The following is an 18,714-nucleotide window of genomic DNA, read 5'->3' on the forward strand; positions in this document are numbered from 1 at the left end:
TCTAAAAAGTGTTAAACCAGCCCAATTATAGAAGGAATGAAAGTGTGCAGTATACTGCCACTTTGTGTAGCACTAGTGAAAAATGAAAATTAATACGAAAAATTAAATTAAAAATATTTTCCACAACAATAAATATTTTCCAGCGTGCTGGCTATATGAGTGAAAAAAACAAAAAGATTATAATCCTCAAAAGATTGTGACCAATGCTGGTACATAGAATATATAAAGTGCTAGTGCTATTATATTACTAATACATTAGTGACAATAGAGTATAAAACCAGGACTGACTGTGCTGTTTTCAAAAAGTGCACTGATGTGACAGTGAAGTATATACAAAAATTCATGCAGCAAGTAAATAATACAATAAATAGGTGATAAATATCAATGCATCAAGTGAAACATGCCAAAAAAATTTAAAATATTAAAAAATAAAAATAAAAATAAAAATAAAAATAAAATAAAAATAAAAATAAAAATAAAAATAAAAATAAAGATAAATATAAAAATAAAAATAAAAAATAAAAAATAAAAAATAAAATATAAAAATGAAAAGTCTCTGGTGAAATAAGATTGATGGGATTGTCCCGTGAATAGGGAGGGGGGTGTGATAAATTCAGATTCTATTCTTCATGCATTGTGGACACTTCTAGGTTGTACTCTCACCGGAAAAAATACCCCATCCGGGGTGGATCAGCCTTCACAATATTAGCTATTGTGTCGCTCTCTGGCTTGCTTCTGGTAAATGGTTGGGGATCCCTCGTTATTTCCAGGTGGAGTGTGCCACAGTGTATATGTTAAAAAAGAGGACCATCCATAGTGTGATACCGTATATAAAACAGTTTTATTGACAAAGATTAAAACTACTTACAAATTGTCAGTAGGAGTAATAGCGGTATGGTTTGGTTGTCTTTATTGCTGAAAAACAGCTACGAGCGTTCCGTTCGGCTTCCCCGCCGTCTGTGTTTGAAGGGGAAGCCGAACGGAACGCTCGTAGCTGTTTTTCAGCAATAAAGACAACCAAACCATACCGCTATTACTCCTACTGACAATTTGTAAGTAGTTTTAATCTTTGTCAATAAAACTGTTTTATATACGGTATCACACTATGGATGGTCCTCTTTTTTAACATATACACTGTGGCACACTCCACCTGGAAATAACGAGGGATCCCCAACCATTTACCAGAAGCAAGCCAGAGAGCGACACAATAGCTAATATTGTGAAGGCTGATCCACCCCGGATGGGGTATTTTTTCCGGTGAGAGTACAACCTAGAAGTGTCCACAATGCATGAAGAATAGAATCTGAATTTATCACACCCCCCTCCCTATTCACGGGACAATCCCATCAATCTTATTTCACCAGAGACTTTTCATTTTTATATTTTATTTTTTATTTTTTATTTTTTATTTTTATTTTTATATTTATCTTTATTTTTATTTTTATTTTTATTTTTATTTTTATTTTATTTTTATTTTTATTTTTTAATATTTTAAATTTTTTTTGGCATGTTTCACTTGATGCATTGATATTTATCACCTATTTATTGTATTATTTACTTGCTGCCTGAATTTTTGTATATACTTCACTGTCACATCAGTGCACTTTTTGAAAACAGCACAGTCAGTCCTGGTTTTATACTCTATTGTCACTAATGTATTAGTAATATAATAGCACTAGCACTTTATATATTCTATGTACCAGCATTGGTCACAATCTTTTGAGGATTATAATCTTTTTGTTTTTTTCACTCATATAGCCAGCACGCTGGAAAATATTTATTGTTGTGGAAAATATTTTTAATTTAATTTTTCGTATTAATTTTCATTTTTCACTAGTGCTACACAAAGTGGCAGTATACTGCACACTTTCATTCCTTCTATAATTGGGCTGGTTTAACACTTTTTAGATTTTCAATTTAGTTATTGGCACACCAACACCACCAATTTCATTTTTGAACACCACCCACTTTTATGCTGAACACTTCGGACAAATGAGTCCCCGGTGATATATTATTTGATAATACATAGGTATAGCGCCAGATCTATTCACAGCAACCCCCTTCTAATGTTCTCCACCCCACCAGGTGGATATTAATAGAGGCTGCTTTTACCTATCTACTTATATATAGACTCCATAGCGCAACCTACCACCTCTTTTCTTTCTCCCCTTAATATTAGTACAAGACCCAAAGGGGCTGGTAATGGGCAGGGGGGGCTACCCATGCCATTTTTCTCAATGATTTTCATCCATATTGCCGGAACCAGATATTACATTAAAACCGCAAGCAGTTTTAAATGACTTTTTTTCCATTAAATGTAATTTTGTGCAGGGACTGTTCTAAACACAGCAAACATGTGCCACTTCACAGGCATACTATAGACACCCCCAGGCACGATATTTAAAGGAATATTTCACTTTTTTTTCACTTTAATAATCATCAAAATCAGTGCTCCCGAACAAACTGACGTTTTTAAAAACATTTTAGGCATAGACCCATATCCTCTGGGGCAGGAGCCAGGTCCCCAAACCCTTTTTAGGACAATATCTTGCATATTAGCCATTAAAAATAGCACTTTTTATTTCGAACATTGGAGTCCCATAGACTTCAATGGGGTTCTAAAGTTTGCACAAATTTTCGGTCCGTTCAAAAGTTCTTGTGCGAACCGAACCGGGGGGTGTTCGGCTCATCACTAGTCGTATATGAACTACACCTTACAAAAATGGGGCTTTGGTCCTAACTACATAAATTGGATAATGGCATTATATAACAAACCAGAAGCTTACGTAAAATATGAGGGTTGCAAGTCTGAACTGTTTAACATTGAAAGAGGTACAAGACAGGGATGTCCACTTTCCCCTTTATTGTTTGCGCTTTTAATTGAGCCACTTGGTCAGTGAATAAGATCAAATCATACTATAATAGGCATTGAACTGGGTGGTTACCAACACAAAATCTGTCTTTTTGCAGATGATATATTACTATTTCTTTCTTCTCCACAGGTCTCAGGGAGAATTCTTATTCTTAATGAATTTGCTGCTTTTTCTGGCCTATCAATCAACCCCAAAAAATGCTTCGCTTTGAACATATCCCTTTCAGAGTTGAAACTAAACTCTTTGAAACAGGGACTCCCATTTAATTGGAATGAAAAATCAATCCCATATTTAGTGATCAATCTTACTGTGTCATTGTCAGATCTTTTTCCATTAAATTATCCTCCAACCCTGAAATCTATATCAAACCTAATGAAATCCTGGTCTCACATCCCACTATCATGGTTTGGAAGAATAAATGCAATTAAAATGACAATACTTCCCAAAATACTATACTTATTCATAGTGTTACCAATTGCGGTGCCTGCCTATTTTCTGAGAAATCTACAGAATAGAACATTGACATATATATTGGGTTCCTCTAAACCGCGAATAGAAAAATACACGTTATTTCTCCCTAAATTAAACAGGGGTTTGGGATGTCCTAACTTTGCGCAATACTATTTGGCTAGACTCATCAAATATCAAGCAAATTACGAGATTCCTCTATGGGTACACATTGAAGCTGCAGGATGTGACCCATTGACGATTTCCAACCTACTTTGGATTTCCCAGAAAGACCGCAAAGAATTGCGCAATCCATTACTAAGCATTTTCTTTCTCTATGGGATAAAACTAAAATTGGGAGCCGTTTACAATCAATGCAAAATCCTCTCCTCTCATTCTACAAAAATCCAGCTTTCTATCCTGCATGGGTTTCTCCCAAATCATTTAGAGAATGGTTATCCCTTAACCTCTTGACGATGTATAAATTCGTAAAACTCCTCATCCTTTATCCCTTTTCCATCTCTATGTGAATCTTATGGTTTACCCCAATCTAAATTATTTTTATACCTCCAAATTAAAAATTTCTTCACACCCTACCTAAACTCTGATACTCAACTTGATCAACTCACTCGTTTAGAAAATATTTTAGCACTATTATACTCCCAGATTTTAACACATCCTAAATTGGGAAAACCTTCCTATGTACAAAAATGGGAGTTGGATCTGGAAAGAACATTAGAAAATGTGTAATGGAACCGAATTTGGTCAGTAACAAAAGCAATCTCCCCCAATGTATTGGCAGTTGAGGCAAACTGCAAAGTGATAACCAGATGGTACCTTGTACCATTTAGAACTGCTAAATATGCACAGAATTTCTCAGCACAATGTTTCAGTGGTTGTTCGGATTTGGGCACATATTTCCACACCTGGTAGGTATGCCCTAAAGCACAAACTTTTTGGACGGCAATATTCAATATGGTTCCTAAATTGTTTAACACATTTGAGGGAGTTCCTCTCCCTTCCTGTTATGGAACAGGAAGTGAATGGAAATCTCCCCAATGGACACAGACGGCAAAAAAAAAACTAACAGGGGTTATAACCCTCCCTTACTCTATGTAAATATTTAAAAAGTTGAACTTTAAGATCTACTTTAAAAGTAAACTGTAATTTGTCATACCGCATGAATTGGAGGACATATCAGGGCAGTTGACAAGTTATAGAAGACTTACGCAACACCTATTCCAATTTCAAAAGTCCTCACTGGTTCCCCGTCACATTCCATTTCTGAACTGGTCTCCACAGTAAGTCAAAATACAGATTCTGCTTTTGGTGGAGGGACATTGTCTCTTGAAACAGCCTGTAAAGCAAACAAAGAACCTTTTAATAGTCATAAAAAATGAAAGTAGCCTTCATAAAATATTTGAGAGAATATCAAAGGCAGTTTTTATTCTGTACATAACAAATACATCATTAAATGTGTTTATTACCCTTAGATATGTGCACGACAAAAAAAATGTGTTTTGGATCCGCTGTGCTTCAGGGGTTGTCACCTCAGGGGTACTCTGGTCCACGTGTGGTGGGAATGTCCCCGGTTAAGATCATTTTGGGTGAGAATTTTTAAAATTATAGACGGAATCGCTGGGTGCCGGGTCCCCCGGTCCCCTACCATTGCTCTTCTTAACGCTCCAATCATCAAGATCCCCAAGCATTCCATGAGTCTGATCAGATTTATTCTAATAGGAGCCAAACTCACCATCGCAAAAGCTTGGAAACAACCCTTAGTTTCGGTCAAGGCAGCTAAAAGGAAAGTCTCCTGGATCATGGCTCAAGAGAAAATTGCTAGCATTATATCTGATAAACGTGATAAATTTGACATTGTTTGGGAACCTTGGGCTAGGCTCATGGGCATCCCCCTATTCCACGCCCCATTGGGGCTATGATCATCAACTATTACTCATAAAGCATCAGATCTTGGGTAGATAGCAAAGCCCTTTGGTTTATTTATGAATCATTCTACTGGATCCCCCTCCCCCTTACCTTTCCCCCTCTTTTCCTTTTCTTCTCCCTTCTTTACTTCTCTTTGTGGTTATGTTTGGCTTGTATGGCCGACATTTGAGCTTAAATGTTCTCTTTTGGTTTTTGTTTGTTTTTTTTTCACATGTCTTTATTATGATGTCAGATATGATCTGTTGGGTGGGTTTAGGGGTGGGGGGATTGGCCTCCTACTAATGGGGGCCCTCTGGCTAGGTCCCTCACTTGGTACAGCATGATCCCGCAAGGGGTACCAAGTGGCCCAGGGACCGCTAGGGTGTTCTCCTTACCCCAGGTCATGGAATTTGTAGGGGACTTCTGTAGAAAGTTTTTTTCCCTGAACGGTGCTCTACCTTCAAGAGTGCTGGTATATGTCAGGTTCCAGGACCTTGATAACCCTAAGTTGGTTAGATCAGTCTTGAAAAGACATTGTTTTCCTATGTTCAAATATTGGATGGTGCATGGTTCAAATGCTTTGTTAAATAATCTGCTGGCCATGTGGGCCTTTCTTTTGTAACATAAGCTGTTTTCAAAAATAAAATATTTTGAAAGTAAAAAATGTGTTTTGTTTTTCGATTCGATTCATCTAGTTATTTAGTATCAATAAATTCGGTTGATTCGTTCAATTTGTATTCGGGATTCGTATTTGGAATTTTACCAGGTTTTTTTTTTTCAATTCAAAAAGTTTAAATCTATACATTTCGAATCGGTCGAATCAAAAACTGTTTTTTTTTCGATTCCAATGTGGCAAAGTGAACAAACAAAATAAAAATCTTCATCAATGATTACAATGACTCTATAAATCACCTTTGGCTTAACAAAAACATTATTATTTCAAAATGGTACTCTAATAACACACACAGTCTTTAATTTCAGCATTATGTGTACAGTTAGAATTCGACTGAAGTTCAATGTAAAATTCGATTCAAATTTCAGTCCAAATTTCCAAAATTCAGATGAATTTCATTTTGTTATTTGGAGCATTCGGTAAAATTTGTTTATACTGTAATTCCGATATACAATATCCAATCAGTCCCTAACCTGTCCACCTTTAGGAGATCCCTGAAAACTCATGTATTCAGGGAAGCCTATCCCACACCCACCTAACAACCCCATCAAATTATTCCCTGCATCTATTACCTTTTATACCACCATCCCCTCCCTTTAGAATGTAAGCTCTACAAGGAGGGTCCTCTTGTCCCTTCTGTATTGTACTGAAATTGTAAAGCACTGCGTAAACTGTTGGCGCTATATAAATCGTTGATGATGATGATAATTCGGGTATATGGATATATCTGAATCTCTGAATAACGAAAATTAGTCAGAATATTAATTCTCGGGAACAAAACAAACCACGCATTTCTAATTACCCTTTTACTGATGAATGGCATATGTTGGTGGCAGCTGGTGGTTTTACATACACTCCCAGGTGCTACAGTAGTCGGGTCCATCTCACAAGTCAACTTGATTTTCAGATGAAAGCAACTAGGTGGCTCTACAGCAACCTGATCACTTTCACATGCAACCCCCATACGCTAGGAATTCCAGGCTCTGGTGCTGTCCTATCTGCATGCCTGGGACCTCCATGGCAGGTGTCCTGGGTAGAAGAGAGGAAGATTAGCAAACTGATCTATTCTACTTATCTGCTTTCAAAAGCTAATGGGGCTTAAAAATAATAAATAAAACCCAGATTTTTTTTTTGAGCCTGCCATGCCCCATGCACATGCCAGCGGTGCCTAACACGGAAACGTCACTTGTGTTACACATTTTGCTGCACACATCAGAGTAGAAGCAAAAATTCCAGGCCCATTATTCACAATTAACTCTAAACTGAAGTGATCCAATTTCCATAATCCAAGGAGTGCATTTCCAACAATTAAAATTTTTAGCTGCATTCCAAAATATTCCTATTGGTACAAAGGTAGGAAGCTTGTAATCAAATTAACCAACATCGAAACAAAGCATGAAAAAACAGATAACCTTTTGATTTAACACCCATCGTAAACCATATTAACAGGACAATAGACATGCCACTCTGGCTCCTGTAGCCATCATAAAACCTTTAAGTTTTAAGTAATTAAAACATTATACAGATCTCTATCCCAGTGTAGCCAAGGGTTCACTAATATAAGGCATTACAGTTGTTATGGTTGCAAATGAGTTTTGCTCCATCTAGTGTCCTTTTAATGCTGTTAGAACTTTCTTTTAATTTCTGAGAAGCAGCGCTGAGAAGCATTGTGGGAGATATAGTATGGAGGAGGAAGTGACTCTGTTAGCTGGATCAGCCCTGAACTAAAATACAGACAATGCAAAGTGTGCAGCACTGCATGCTGGGAGCAGTAATAAGAGGAACAGCCACCTTTCGGCCTCTCTCGACACCATTCAATACCTGCCAGCAGGGGGTATATATGTATGACCAGGAGACGGAGGCCTATACAGTATGGATCCAGCCTCTGAGGTGCTTCAGAGTACAGCCCGGCCAGCCTAGCAAGCGGATTGGTTTGCAGAACCAGGGTAACTGTAGGTTTCCTGCATTTCAGCCATCCAAAGGAGTGGTACAGCATGGCAGCGCCATTTTTTTTATCAGACTGAGACATCAGGAGGGGAGTCCAGACAGATCCTCACACCCTCTGAGTCTATTGTGGTGAGAGGGCACTTGCCCATTTTAGTAAAGTGCACTGTTTGCTGAGCGAGTTATTTACAGACTGCTGGTGAAACTTGTAGTTCCACAGAAGTGATTCTATTTATTCACAGGCCACACACAGCTGAACTCTGGGGTTTGTTATTCCCTGTGCTGTAAAGTCAGTACTCTATTACACTCACACATAAGCAGGAAGTGTTACAAGTGCTCTATTTCTTCAGTTAAACAGTTATCAACCATTTATTCTAAAGTTTGCTTTCTCTCTGTTTCCCTGTTGGATTACAAATACTGCATTTTAAACTACAGGCTAGCTGAAGATATCTTTTGCAAAGCATCATGGTTCTACTTTGTAGTTTGAACATTGAATTAAAACCTAGGGGGAGCCCTTGAGTACAGATTATTGAGTACAGGTATTACTGAATGTGAGAAACATTATATTGCAATTTGGTGGGTGTATTGAGACTTCAGTGGGAAGGTGTTTAATATAGGTCTTGGAGAATAATGAACATTTGTCCCACTGTACACCTATCTATGTATACTCCCTACGGTGATTATTGAATCCACAGTTTCATATTTATACTGATTGTTATCAACTGTCATTTGATGTTTGTGTTTAATCACATTGTTCTTTGTGTTTAACATTCATTCTAGTAAACTTTCTGAGTGGTTCAGTGACATTGTGTGAGTTTCTCATTGATAACATTCCATTACAGAATGGAACCCAAGGTGTCAGAGGTAAGAGGGGATTTTCAGAGTCGGGATAGCCAGTGGGATATAGAGTCAATCAGCAGCCCTCACGGGGGTACTGCTACATTTGGAGGCCCCATCAAGATATCCCATTTGGGGTGCCCAAGCAGATCAGTTGATGAGTCCAGAGTAGAAGAGGTCATGGACTCAGCTACTGCCACCGAATGGAGCCAGGAGTATGGGAGCCGATTGGAGAAAACCACAGTTCTGAGGCTAAAAGGAGACCAGAGGTTTGATAAAGGGGTACGGCTGTTGATGGGGAAGGGTGTCCCAGAACAGGGGTCCTACCTTTGGACTTGAAACATGATTTGGAGGAAGATTTCCCCTATGCCCTTCTAGAATGGAAAGAGGACATTCCGGCAGAGCTCAAAAAGGGAGTGGTGAGTCTAGCAGAAGGTCTAGATAAATGGCCATGTGATCCTAGTACAGTTGCCAGCGGAGGCGGGAGAGAAATCACCTGGGTCACCACCAGAGAGCCCTGTTGCAGGTAGTCTAACTGTCGGTAATCCAAATACCACCAGCATAACAGTGAAAAACCCAGGAATCGGGATGCCTCCTGCGTCATTCTATCTGGACATGAGTCCCCTAATAGACTGAGTCACAAGACATCCACCAATGAAGGATATCGGAAGCTACCAGCATTCTCAGGTCATGTCCCTAGACCTGATGGGGAAGAAGAATTTCATAGTTGGATGGATCAGGCTATGCAAGCCATAGAAGACTGGAATGTGTCAAGACCAGTGGAAAGACGGCAAATTAGCGAGAGCCTGTTGAGCCAAGCAGCGGATGTCATCAGGAGCTTAAAGAGGGGAAAGCTGGATTGTGAAGCCAGAGACTATATCTACTCATGTTAACGAACAAGTAGAGAAGCTATCTGATCTGATGTACAAGTTTGAGCATACCCACCAGATGACAGGAGAGAAGTTGTCAGAATATATTGTCCGCATAGACCAAATTCTGCACCAGATCATCCTAAAAAAAGGTGTTGACCCTAAAGAGGCAGACAATGTCCGGTTGGACCAGACCTCTCAAGGAGCTAGGCCAAACCATCCCATCTTGCTTTGATTTGCTTTTGAAAGGCACCAAAGAGGCTCCTTCTTACCCAGAGTTGATGGGGTTGGTGAGAGAAGAGGAGGCTATTTTGGATGAGAAGAATCAGGAGGCTTGACTCGCAGCAAGGACCTTTCAAAAGAATGAGAAGCTCACTGCACAATCAGTTCAGGTGCATGGCAGCGTGGAAGAGAGCGCCGAGGAATCTGAGTGGGGGGAGCACACTTAAATTTCTATAGTGCAATCCAGCCCAAAGGTCCTTCTTGTCAAGTCACCAGAAAATGGAACTCAAGTCCAAGAACAGACACGGCAAGCTTTGTTAAAAGTGATGTAAGCACAGGCCAAATACCAGGCTGAACGGACAGGTATTTGGAAGTGTTATATGTGCAGTGATCCAGGACACTGGAGGAGTTAGTGAAGATGTTAAAGACATTATTGAAAGATCGGTGAACAAAATGAGCTGCGCTAAAAACAAATAATTAAAAATTAAAAATTAATCAAACACCTAAAACCTAATCAAAACCTATACCAATAAACGTGTAAAACAATATTGAATTGACAAAAAATTTGATTAGTAAATAGTATACATGAATACTATCATATCATCATAGAGTGAATAAAGTGTATACTAGATCTAAATTGAAATTAGTATAAATAATATAGAAAAAACCCCACAGTAATTAATGTAAATTGAAACAAAAAATATGTGCTAAATCTAAACGAATAAAATTAACAAAAATAATATTCAAAAACCATAAAAAGTTCATATGTGATGAAGAAAAAAAATTTTTTTTAGTCCAAAAATATTATTGATTCTTCAAACTTGATATTAGGGTGCAAAAATATCCACAAATGCGTGTATATAGAAAATATTCAAAACAATCCTCCACCAGTGAGAAGAGGGGCCGCTTACCAGAGTTTTAGATCCCAGTGTTAGTGAGATCAGTAAGGCAACAGCACAGAGGTTTCTGGGTGAACCGTCACAGGCATCCCACCATCTACATCTCCAATACGAAGGCTCCAATCGGGGAACGAAGGTGTCGTAGATTGCTGACACCACGCTGTCTCTATCTCCAGTACGAAGCCTCCAATCAGGAAACGAGGGTATCGTGGATCATCCCTTTCTTCACAGTGTTAACATGCACAAGACCACCGTCTGGCTTTTCAGATGGATCCTCTGGGCCTTGAACAGGATCGCAGGAGATAATTTCTGTGATGTTGACCAAGGCAAAGGCACTTCGTTCCCCGATTGGAGCCTTCGTATTGGAGATGTAGATGGTGGGATGCCTGTGACGGTTCACCCAGAAACCTCTGTGCTGTTGCCTTACTGATCTCACTAACACTGGGATCTAAAACTCTGGTAAGCGGCCCCTCTTCTCACTGGTGGAGGATTGTTTTGAATATTTTCTATATACACGCATTTGTGGATATTTTTGCACCCTAATATCAAGTTTGAAGAATCAATAATATTTTTGGACTAAAAAAAAATAAAAAATTTTTTCTTCATCACATATGAACTTTTTATGGTTTTTGAATATTATTTTTGTTAATTTTATTCGTTTAGATTTAGCACATATTTTTTGTTTCAATTTACATTAATTACTGTGGGGTTTTTTCTATATTATTTATACTAATTTCAATTTAGATCTAGTATACACTTTATTCACTCTATGATGATATGATAGTATTCATGTATACTATTTACTAATCAAATTTTTTGTCAATTCAATATTGTTTTACACGTTTATTGGTATAGGTTTTGATTAGGTTTTAGGTGTTTGATTAATTTTTAATTTTTAATTATTTGTTTTTAGCGCAGCTCATTTTGTTCACCTATTTAGTTTGATATCGGAGTATTACGATCAGGGTTGCTGCTTATAGGTTGCTTTCTTTTGTTGTTTGAGTAGCGCGGTTTACCCTTTGTACCATTATTGAAAGATCAATCGGTGGAAAACTCCAGGGGGTCTCAGTGAGGAAGCCAACTGAGAACCCCAATGAGAAACAGAGCTCCAGGAAGCAAAGGAAGAGGGGGCCAGAAGGAGGCCACAGAAAGGAAGAGTGGTTCAATCACCTGAGCCATACCGGAGACCAAGTAACCTGGCACTAGGGTCTGAGGGTTAATGCTTTACCATCCCCTAGGACCGCAGTTAGGTACTATGAGAACACTTCTAAGAAAGTTTGGCAGACTGGCCCAATTCAAAGAGGTCTGGCGACACCATTCGGGACCCCAGTCAGGTCCTACCAGAACACCCCCATGAGGGATTACCGGCCTGGTCCCATTGAACGTGATCTGGCAACACCATCTAGGGTCCCTGTTAGGTCTTCACAGAACCTCAAGAAGAAGGAGAATTGTAACCCTAACCGAACTCGAGGCACCTCTGCCAATTTCTCGGAAAAGATGGTGGGGCCATTCCTGATTGTACCGGTACAAATTGAGGGAGTTTATACCAAAGCTCTACTATACACAGGGGCACAGGTCACACTATTATATCAGGACTTCTATGACAAACACCTGAGTCACATCCCCCTCCACAAGCTGGAAGAGCTTGAGATCTGGAGAATTGGAACCACCAGATGCTCATATGATGGCTACATCCCTATTACTATTATTATTATTATTATTATTATTATAATACGTGATTTATATAGCGCCAACAGTTTACGCAGTGCTTTACAATGTATAGGGTGGACAACACAACTACAGTACAGTTCAATACAAAAGGTACAGGAGGACCCTGCTCGTAGAGCTTACATTCTAAAGAGAGGGGGTGGTGGTACAAAAGGTAATAGCTGTAGAGAATGATTTGATGGGGGTGGCTCGGTTGTTAGGTTAGTTGTTAGTTGGGTGTGGGATAGGCTTCCCTGAATAAATGAGTTTTTAGGGATCTCCTAAAGGTGGACAGGGTAGGGGCTGATCGGACAGACTGGGGCAGGGAGTTCCAGAGGATGGGAGAGGCTCTGGAGAAGTCTTGAAGGCGAGCATGGGAGGAGGCAATAAGGGAGATAGAAAGCAGGAGGCCCTGGGAGGAACGGAGGGGACGATTTGGGTGATATCTGCAGATGAGGTTGGTGATGGAGATGGGGGCGATGTTGTGTATGGCTTTGTATGTTATAGTTAGCATTTTGAATTTTACACGTGGGGAGGGGAAGCCAGTGAAGGGATTGGCAGTCACGGATCGTGTAGATGTGACGCAAACTAAAATTGTATTACTGAAATGGTTAAAAAAGAGTAATGAAATCTGTTCGGGAGAAGTGTGTGTGACTATAAGCATCAAAAGAAGTTGGTTCTTGCAGCATTGTAAAGAACAAGAGAATGCACTTGATGAATGATTTTTTAACATTGCAGCGTGACGAATGTGCTATATCGCTTACGAGCAGTAGTTTTACCTGAACGAGCGCTTCCGTGTCGGAATTTGAATGTGAGCATGCGTGGCACTTGGTCCGATGAAAATGCTCTACACATGATCGGATTAGGTCCGTCCGGCCCAGTTGGTCGAGAAATCTTTACAACATGTTGGAAAATTGGATTGGACGGAGATTCGGACGGAATCAGTCCGATGCATACCACACACAGTCGGATTATCTGACGACACGGTCCGATAAGACTCATTCCGACAGATTCTCCGACCGTGTGTACAAGGGCTGAGAGTATCATTGTCGTGTTTCGGTGAGAATGTGGTGTGAGTTTGACGAGCCATCTGTCACAAGTTGGTGAAAAGGCGTTGCTCTCACATTTATCACAGTTATGTTTTATTTTTTGGCACTAGACATACAGGATTCCAAATTATTAAATTATAGGTATTGGAGTTTCCTTTCAAGTTTGTCTGTTAGTGAATGTAACTAATATGAATTTATCCAAAGTTACGAATTATCCGAAATAACAAATGCCGCATCTAAACAAATAGAACGTAACAAATCAATAATAATAAATAACAATAATAATATTAAAAACTTTTTATTATTATTATTTATTATTATTATTATTGATTTATTATTTATTACATTCCATTTGTTTAGATGCAGCATTTTTTATTTTGGATAATTCATAACTTCGGATAAATTTGTATTCGTTACATTCACTAACGGCCAAATTTGAAAGGAAATTCCAATACCTATAATTTAATAGTTAGTTATTATTAGTTAGTTATTATTTAGAATTTTCTAATCTTCAAATTTTTTTCTTATTTTCGGATTTTAGATTTTTTCGGATTTTGGAATTTACGAATTCTCATATTTTCTAATTTACACATTTGCGAATCTTTGAATTTACAAATTTATGAATCTACTAATTTACGAATTGCGGTCACAATGAATAACCCGGAAAAAAAAACAAATGAAACTAAAACAAACACATTTTTTGGCAGTGCACATGTCTAATCAAATTCTTTATGAAATATTTTGATTCCAATTGCCCATACATGCTAGATGCTTGATCACTGGATACCAGACACAATACACCTCAGGCGGGAATTACACCAACCAATCATTACTCATACAGGAGGTGGGTTACTAGCCAGATCACCGGGTGAAACAGAGAGGAAAAAATCCAAAGTAATGATGAGTAATGGTGGGGTGAATTTCTGCCTGAGGTGGATCGCATCTGGTATCCAGTGTTCAAGCGTCTTGCATGTATGGGGAATTGGAATCAAAGTATTTCATAAAGCGTATTTTACTACTTTACTTTACTACTTGTGGTCCATATTTTGCTGTAAGGGTCAGTGTGAACCTTTCATCTTGGTGGTGGTCTGGCAGACCCCTCTATACACTCTTTTGTGTTGACCAACACAGAATTACGTTTTTATTGGAGATGTTTTACTCTTAAAATATCTGGATTATGATCTGGGCATAAGCTCTCCATTTTGTGTTATGATATTATTGTTTTCTATACCAGGAGGACTGTGTACGCTGCTTTGCCATACTGTGATTGATATTTTTTGTGACTGTATCTAGCGCGGGTGGAAGAACCTTGAAGTTGCGCACATTGCTGGATCAGTTCTCTGAAGCGATGTGCTGCAGAAGTTCAGGTTATTTAAGCAATTTATAATGGAGCTCTAAATCCAATTGATAGGGTACCTTGAGCCCTCTGCACAGAGAACTCTACACAACTTAAGCCTCGTACACACTATCAGATTTCCCGCAGACATACAAACGGCAAGGAATTGTGGGCCAGCAAAACACGAACATACTGCATGTTTTTTCAGCTCTTTAGCACCACCCTTTGGGCTCCATTTGCTAATTTTGTGTTAGTAGAAGTTTGGTGAGTGTTGATTCGCGCTTTTTATTTCATGCTCTTCATTTCATACTTTTCAGTTCATGCTTTTCAGTACATTTCTGAACGGCCATTTGTCAACCAGACAGGTTGCAGAATCTGAGGAGAAACATGTTATTTATTATTAGCTTTGGAGTTATTGTTTTGACCCAAGTTCAGTCCTGGAACAAGAGGAGGAAGAGTTCTTGGACCAAAAATTGGTTGCTTTATTAACTGTGACCAATTATGTCATATGCCTTTGCTGTGGGAGCTCCAGGAGAATAATCCAGATGTTTTTTCAGAATTATCTCCAGATGATGGACCCCTGCTTTCACCAACTCTTGGCATTGTTGACCCCCTATATTAAGAAGCAGGGCACATGCAGGAGGCTTTTATTTTATTTTTTGGTTGAATAATAATGGTTTGATTTAGTATATTTTCTATATTTTTGGATGCATAGAATGCCCTTTTTGGTTAAGTTCTATTGGCAGACAGCATGTCTAATTTTATTTGTTTTCTTTTTTTTAATGCACAATAACAAAATTGTGTAGAATAATACTTGGCTATGTGTTATACTTCAAATGACAGTTTGGGAGTAGGCAGTTACATTTAAAAAAAATACAATGTAAAATTGACAAGGGACACCAACATAGTTGTATCTTTGATCGTAAAAACTATGGGATAATGGTGTTGTGGTAAGTTACCCAAAAAAAAATAAAAAAACATAATAATATTATTCTTGATATCACTAGAAAAAAAAGCCTTTGAAAATTAGTTTGCATTAACTCCGTCAGTATCACCAGCAAAGCAGCTTCATTATTATCTCATTAAAGAAAAAGAGAATTGTGCGCTGCATTTTGAGATTTCATAATTTGCTGCGTCACCAATGTTAATTCTCCATTACGACCGCTAGTTTACAAAACCAACTGCTTCTGGCTCGTCCTTGCTTCTGAGCATGCGTGTTTGTACTTTGGACTTTTATCCAATGGACTTGTGTACACACGCTCGGAAAATCCGACAACAGACGTTTGTGCATGGAAAATCCAACAGCAATTGTTCAATGGAGGGTACAAGTGGTCACAGCCTGTCATCACACAATTCCCATCAGAAAATCCGATCGTATGTACAAGGCTTAAGTCTACAAAGACTAAGTTGCTGGCTACCTTACATTTTTTTGTCAAGGCATCCTACCAGATGGTCGCTGGTGAGATTGTGGGATGTGAGATGCTTGTGATTACTGCATGGTTTAATGCGGTATTTTTGGAAATACAAGTTTTTTTATCAAGAGTTTCTTGGTGAATATCACAGTTCTTTGTTTCTGAATGTTGTGCCATTTGTTACGGCGCACTCGGATGCGGTAGCTAATCGCTTACTGAATTGTGCCCATAGAGATTGTAACAAGAAGAGGGGAAACTCTGAGACACTTTGGCTGTAGTATAAATAAGATTCCAAGAGGCAGAAGCTATGATGAGGAGATTTTGCTAGAGCCCCCAGGAAATACAGAACTCAGTGGGGTTGATTTACTAAAGGCAGAGAGACTGTGCACTCTGGAAGTTGCTCCAGAGCTTAATAAATGAGGTAAGGCTTTTTTTTGCAAAGAATACCCAATCACGTTCAAGGAGAATTTAAAAATACTGCCTCTTTGCTTGCATATGATTGGATGATGGAATTTAGTAGAGCTTTTGCTCAGTTACAAAGCTCTGGAGCATCTGCTCTCACAGAGTGCAACTGCAAAGTGCACAGTCTATTTCCGTTTAGTAAATCAACTCTAGTGCGTAACTTATCTCACAGACATACATAACTAAAATATAACTTTTGGTGGACATTTTAAATGGGATTAACAGCCTTTTTTTACTTTTAACCACTTTAGCCCTGGAAGAATTTACCCCCTTTCCTGTCAAAAGCACTTTTTGTGATTCGGCACTGCTTTGCTTTAACTGCCAATTGCATGGTCGTGCGACGTTGCACCCAAACAAAATGTATGCCTTTTTTTTCCCTACAAATAGAGCTTTCTTTTGGTGGTATTCAAAAAAAAGAGAGACACTTTTTAAAAAAAGCTATATTTTTTAACTTTTAAAAAATACATTTCTTTCTCAGTTTAGGCTGATATGTATTCTTCTACATATTTTTGTTAAAAAAAAAAAAGCTATAGCGTCTACAAAATAGGGGATAGATTTATGGCATTTTTGTTATTAATCTTTTTTTTATTAGTAATGGCGGTGGTCTGCAATTTTTATTGTGACTGCGACATTATGGCGGACACATCGGACACTTTTGACACTATTTTGGGAGCATTGTCAATTATACAGTGATCAGTGCTATAAAAATGCACTGATTATTGTGTAAATGACACTGGCAAGGAAGGGGTTAAACACTAGGGGTGATAAAGGGGTTAAGTGTGTCATGGGGAGTGATTCTAACTGTGGGAGGGATTGTCTCACTAGAACATGACAGCGAGCAGTAGATCCCTGTCATGTTGCCAAGTAGAACAGAGAAATGCCTTGTTTACATAGGCATCTCTCCTTTCTGCCGCTTCGTGACACAAGGGCTCACGGTCCCCCGGTGGACATCGAGTCTGCGGGACCCGTGGGCACGGTTACGGAGTATCCAGTGGGGTGTGCGCATCCACAATACCACGATTTAAAGGGGATGTACCTGTTTGCCCATTTGCCCAGCTGTGCCATCAGTGATCTTCCGCCCTCACAGCACAGTGGAGTGGAGGTCATGTGCTTCCTGTCATCGGTGGAGCTCCACTCTGCAGCCAGACCCCATTGCTTCAATGTCGGAGGTGCGTCAAGGAGCAGTGAAATGGCATCTCTCACTGCCCGCACTACATCACCAATCTCCTGCCCTCACTAAATGGACCAGTGCTGCCAGCCTGCCACCAATGCAGCGACAATGCACATTTGGTGACACTGGCTGGCATGGTAAGTTACAATCCACATTGGTTGGCAAGTGACAATCCACATCTGGTGCCAGGTAACATGTCAAGTGACAACCCACATCTAATGGCAGGTGACTTGGCAAGTGACAATTTGCAAATGGTGGCAGGCGAGGTGGCAATCTGTAAATGGTGGGAGGTGACATGGCAAGTAACAATCTGCAAATGATGGCAGGTGACATGGCAAGTGACAATCTTCAAATGGTGGCAGGTGAAGTGGCAAGTGACAATCCACATCTGGTCCAAGGTGACAGTGGCAAGTGACAATCCACATCTAGTGCCAGGTGAAAGTGGCAAGTAACAAGCTGCATCTGGTGACAGGTGATGGTGGCAAGTGACACTCTGTATCTGGTGGCAGGAGATGTGGCAAGTGACATGCCCAGGGCTCCCACTCATTTTGCATTATGGTGAGTTGAACCACTTGCTTACCACTGGTGTGCCCCTCCCTGCAGGCCTGCAAAAAGGCTGGTGACCACTGCTATAGGCTCTAGACCCAGATCTTTTGCAGACCTAGCAACAGCCTTGTGGGTCACACAAACTGTTTCTGTAAACCTGTCCAGATATTCCTCACCTTTTCCCTCATTCGGCCACATCAGAGAGCTAAATCTTTTCTTCCTCAGGACACCTCCAGGCTGTGAGGATCAGTAAAAGAAACATTATATAGTTTGTTGTGTTACAGTAATTTCTCTGCATATATAATAGTTAGGGATTAGCCGAACCTCCCCCTCCCTCCCCG

General features: G+C 39.4%; 1 protein-coding gene across 2 annotated transcripts in view; it reads right to left on the minus strand.

The window, feature by feature from the left end:
• The window catches only part of LOC143930920 (alpha-2-macroglobulin-P-like), a 110,260-nt gene that overhangs the window by 15,872 nt on the left and 75,674 nt on the right, over positions 1–18,714 (minus strand). The window contains exons 8-9 of one of the 2 annotated variants that reach the window (XM_077455609.1): positions 18,550–18,610; positions 4,550–4,677 (exon numbers count right to left, since the gene is read on the minus strand). In XM_077455609.1, the coding sequence (XP_077311735.1) occupies positions 4,592–4,677; positions 18,550–18,610 (147 nt within the window). In that variant the 3' untranslated portion in view covers positions 4,550–4,591. The remainder of the gene's footprint in view (positions 1–4,549; positions 4,678–18,549; positions 18,611–18,714) is intronic. The other variant, XM_077455611.1, reaches the window with a different exon arrangement.

This window comes from Lithobates pipiens, unplaced genomic scaffold (genome assembly GCF_037356315.1).
Source record: "Lithobates pipiens isolate NorthernLeopardFrog02 unplaced genomic scaffold, aLitPip1_a1.2 Scaffold_25, whole genome shotgun sequence".
Lineage (NCBI taxonomy): Eukaryota > Metazoa > Chordata > Amphibia > Anura > Ranidae > Lithobates > Lithobates pipiens.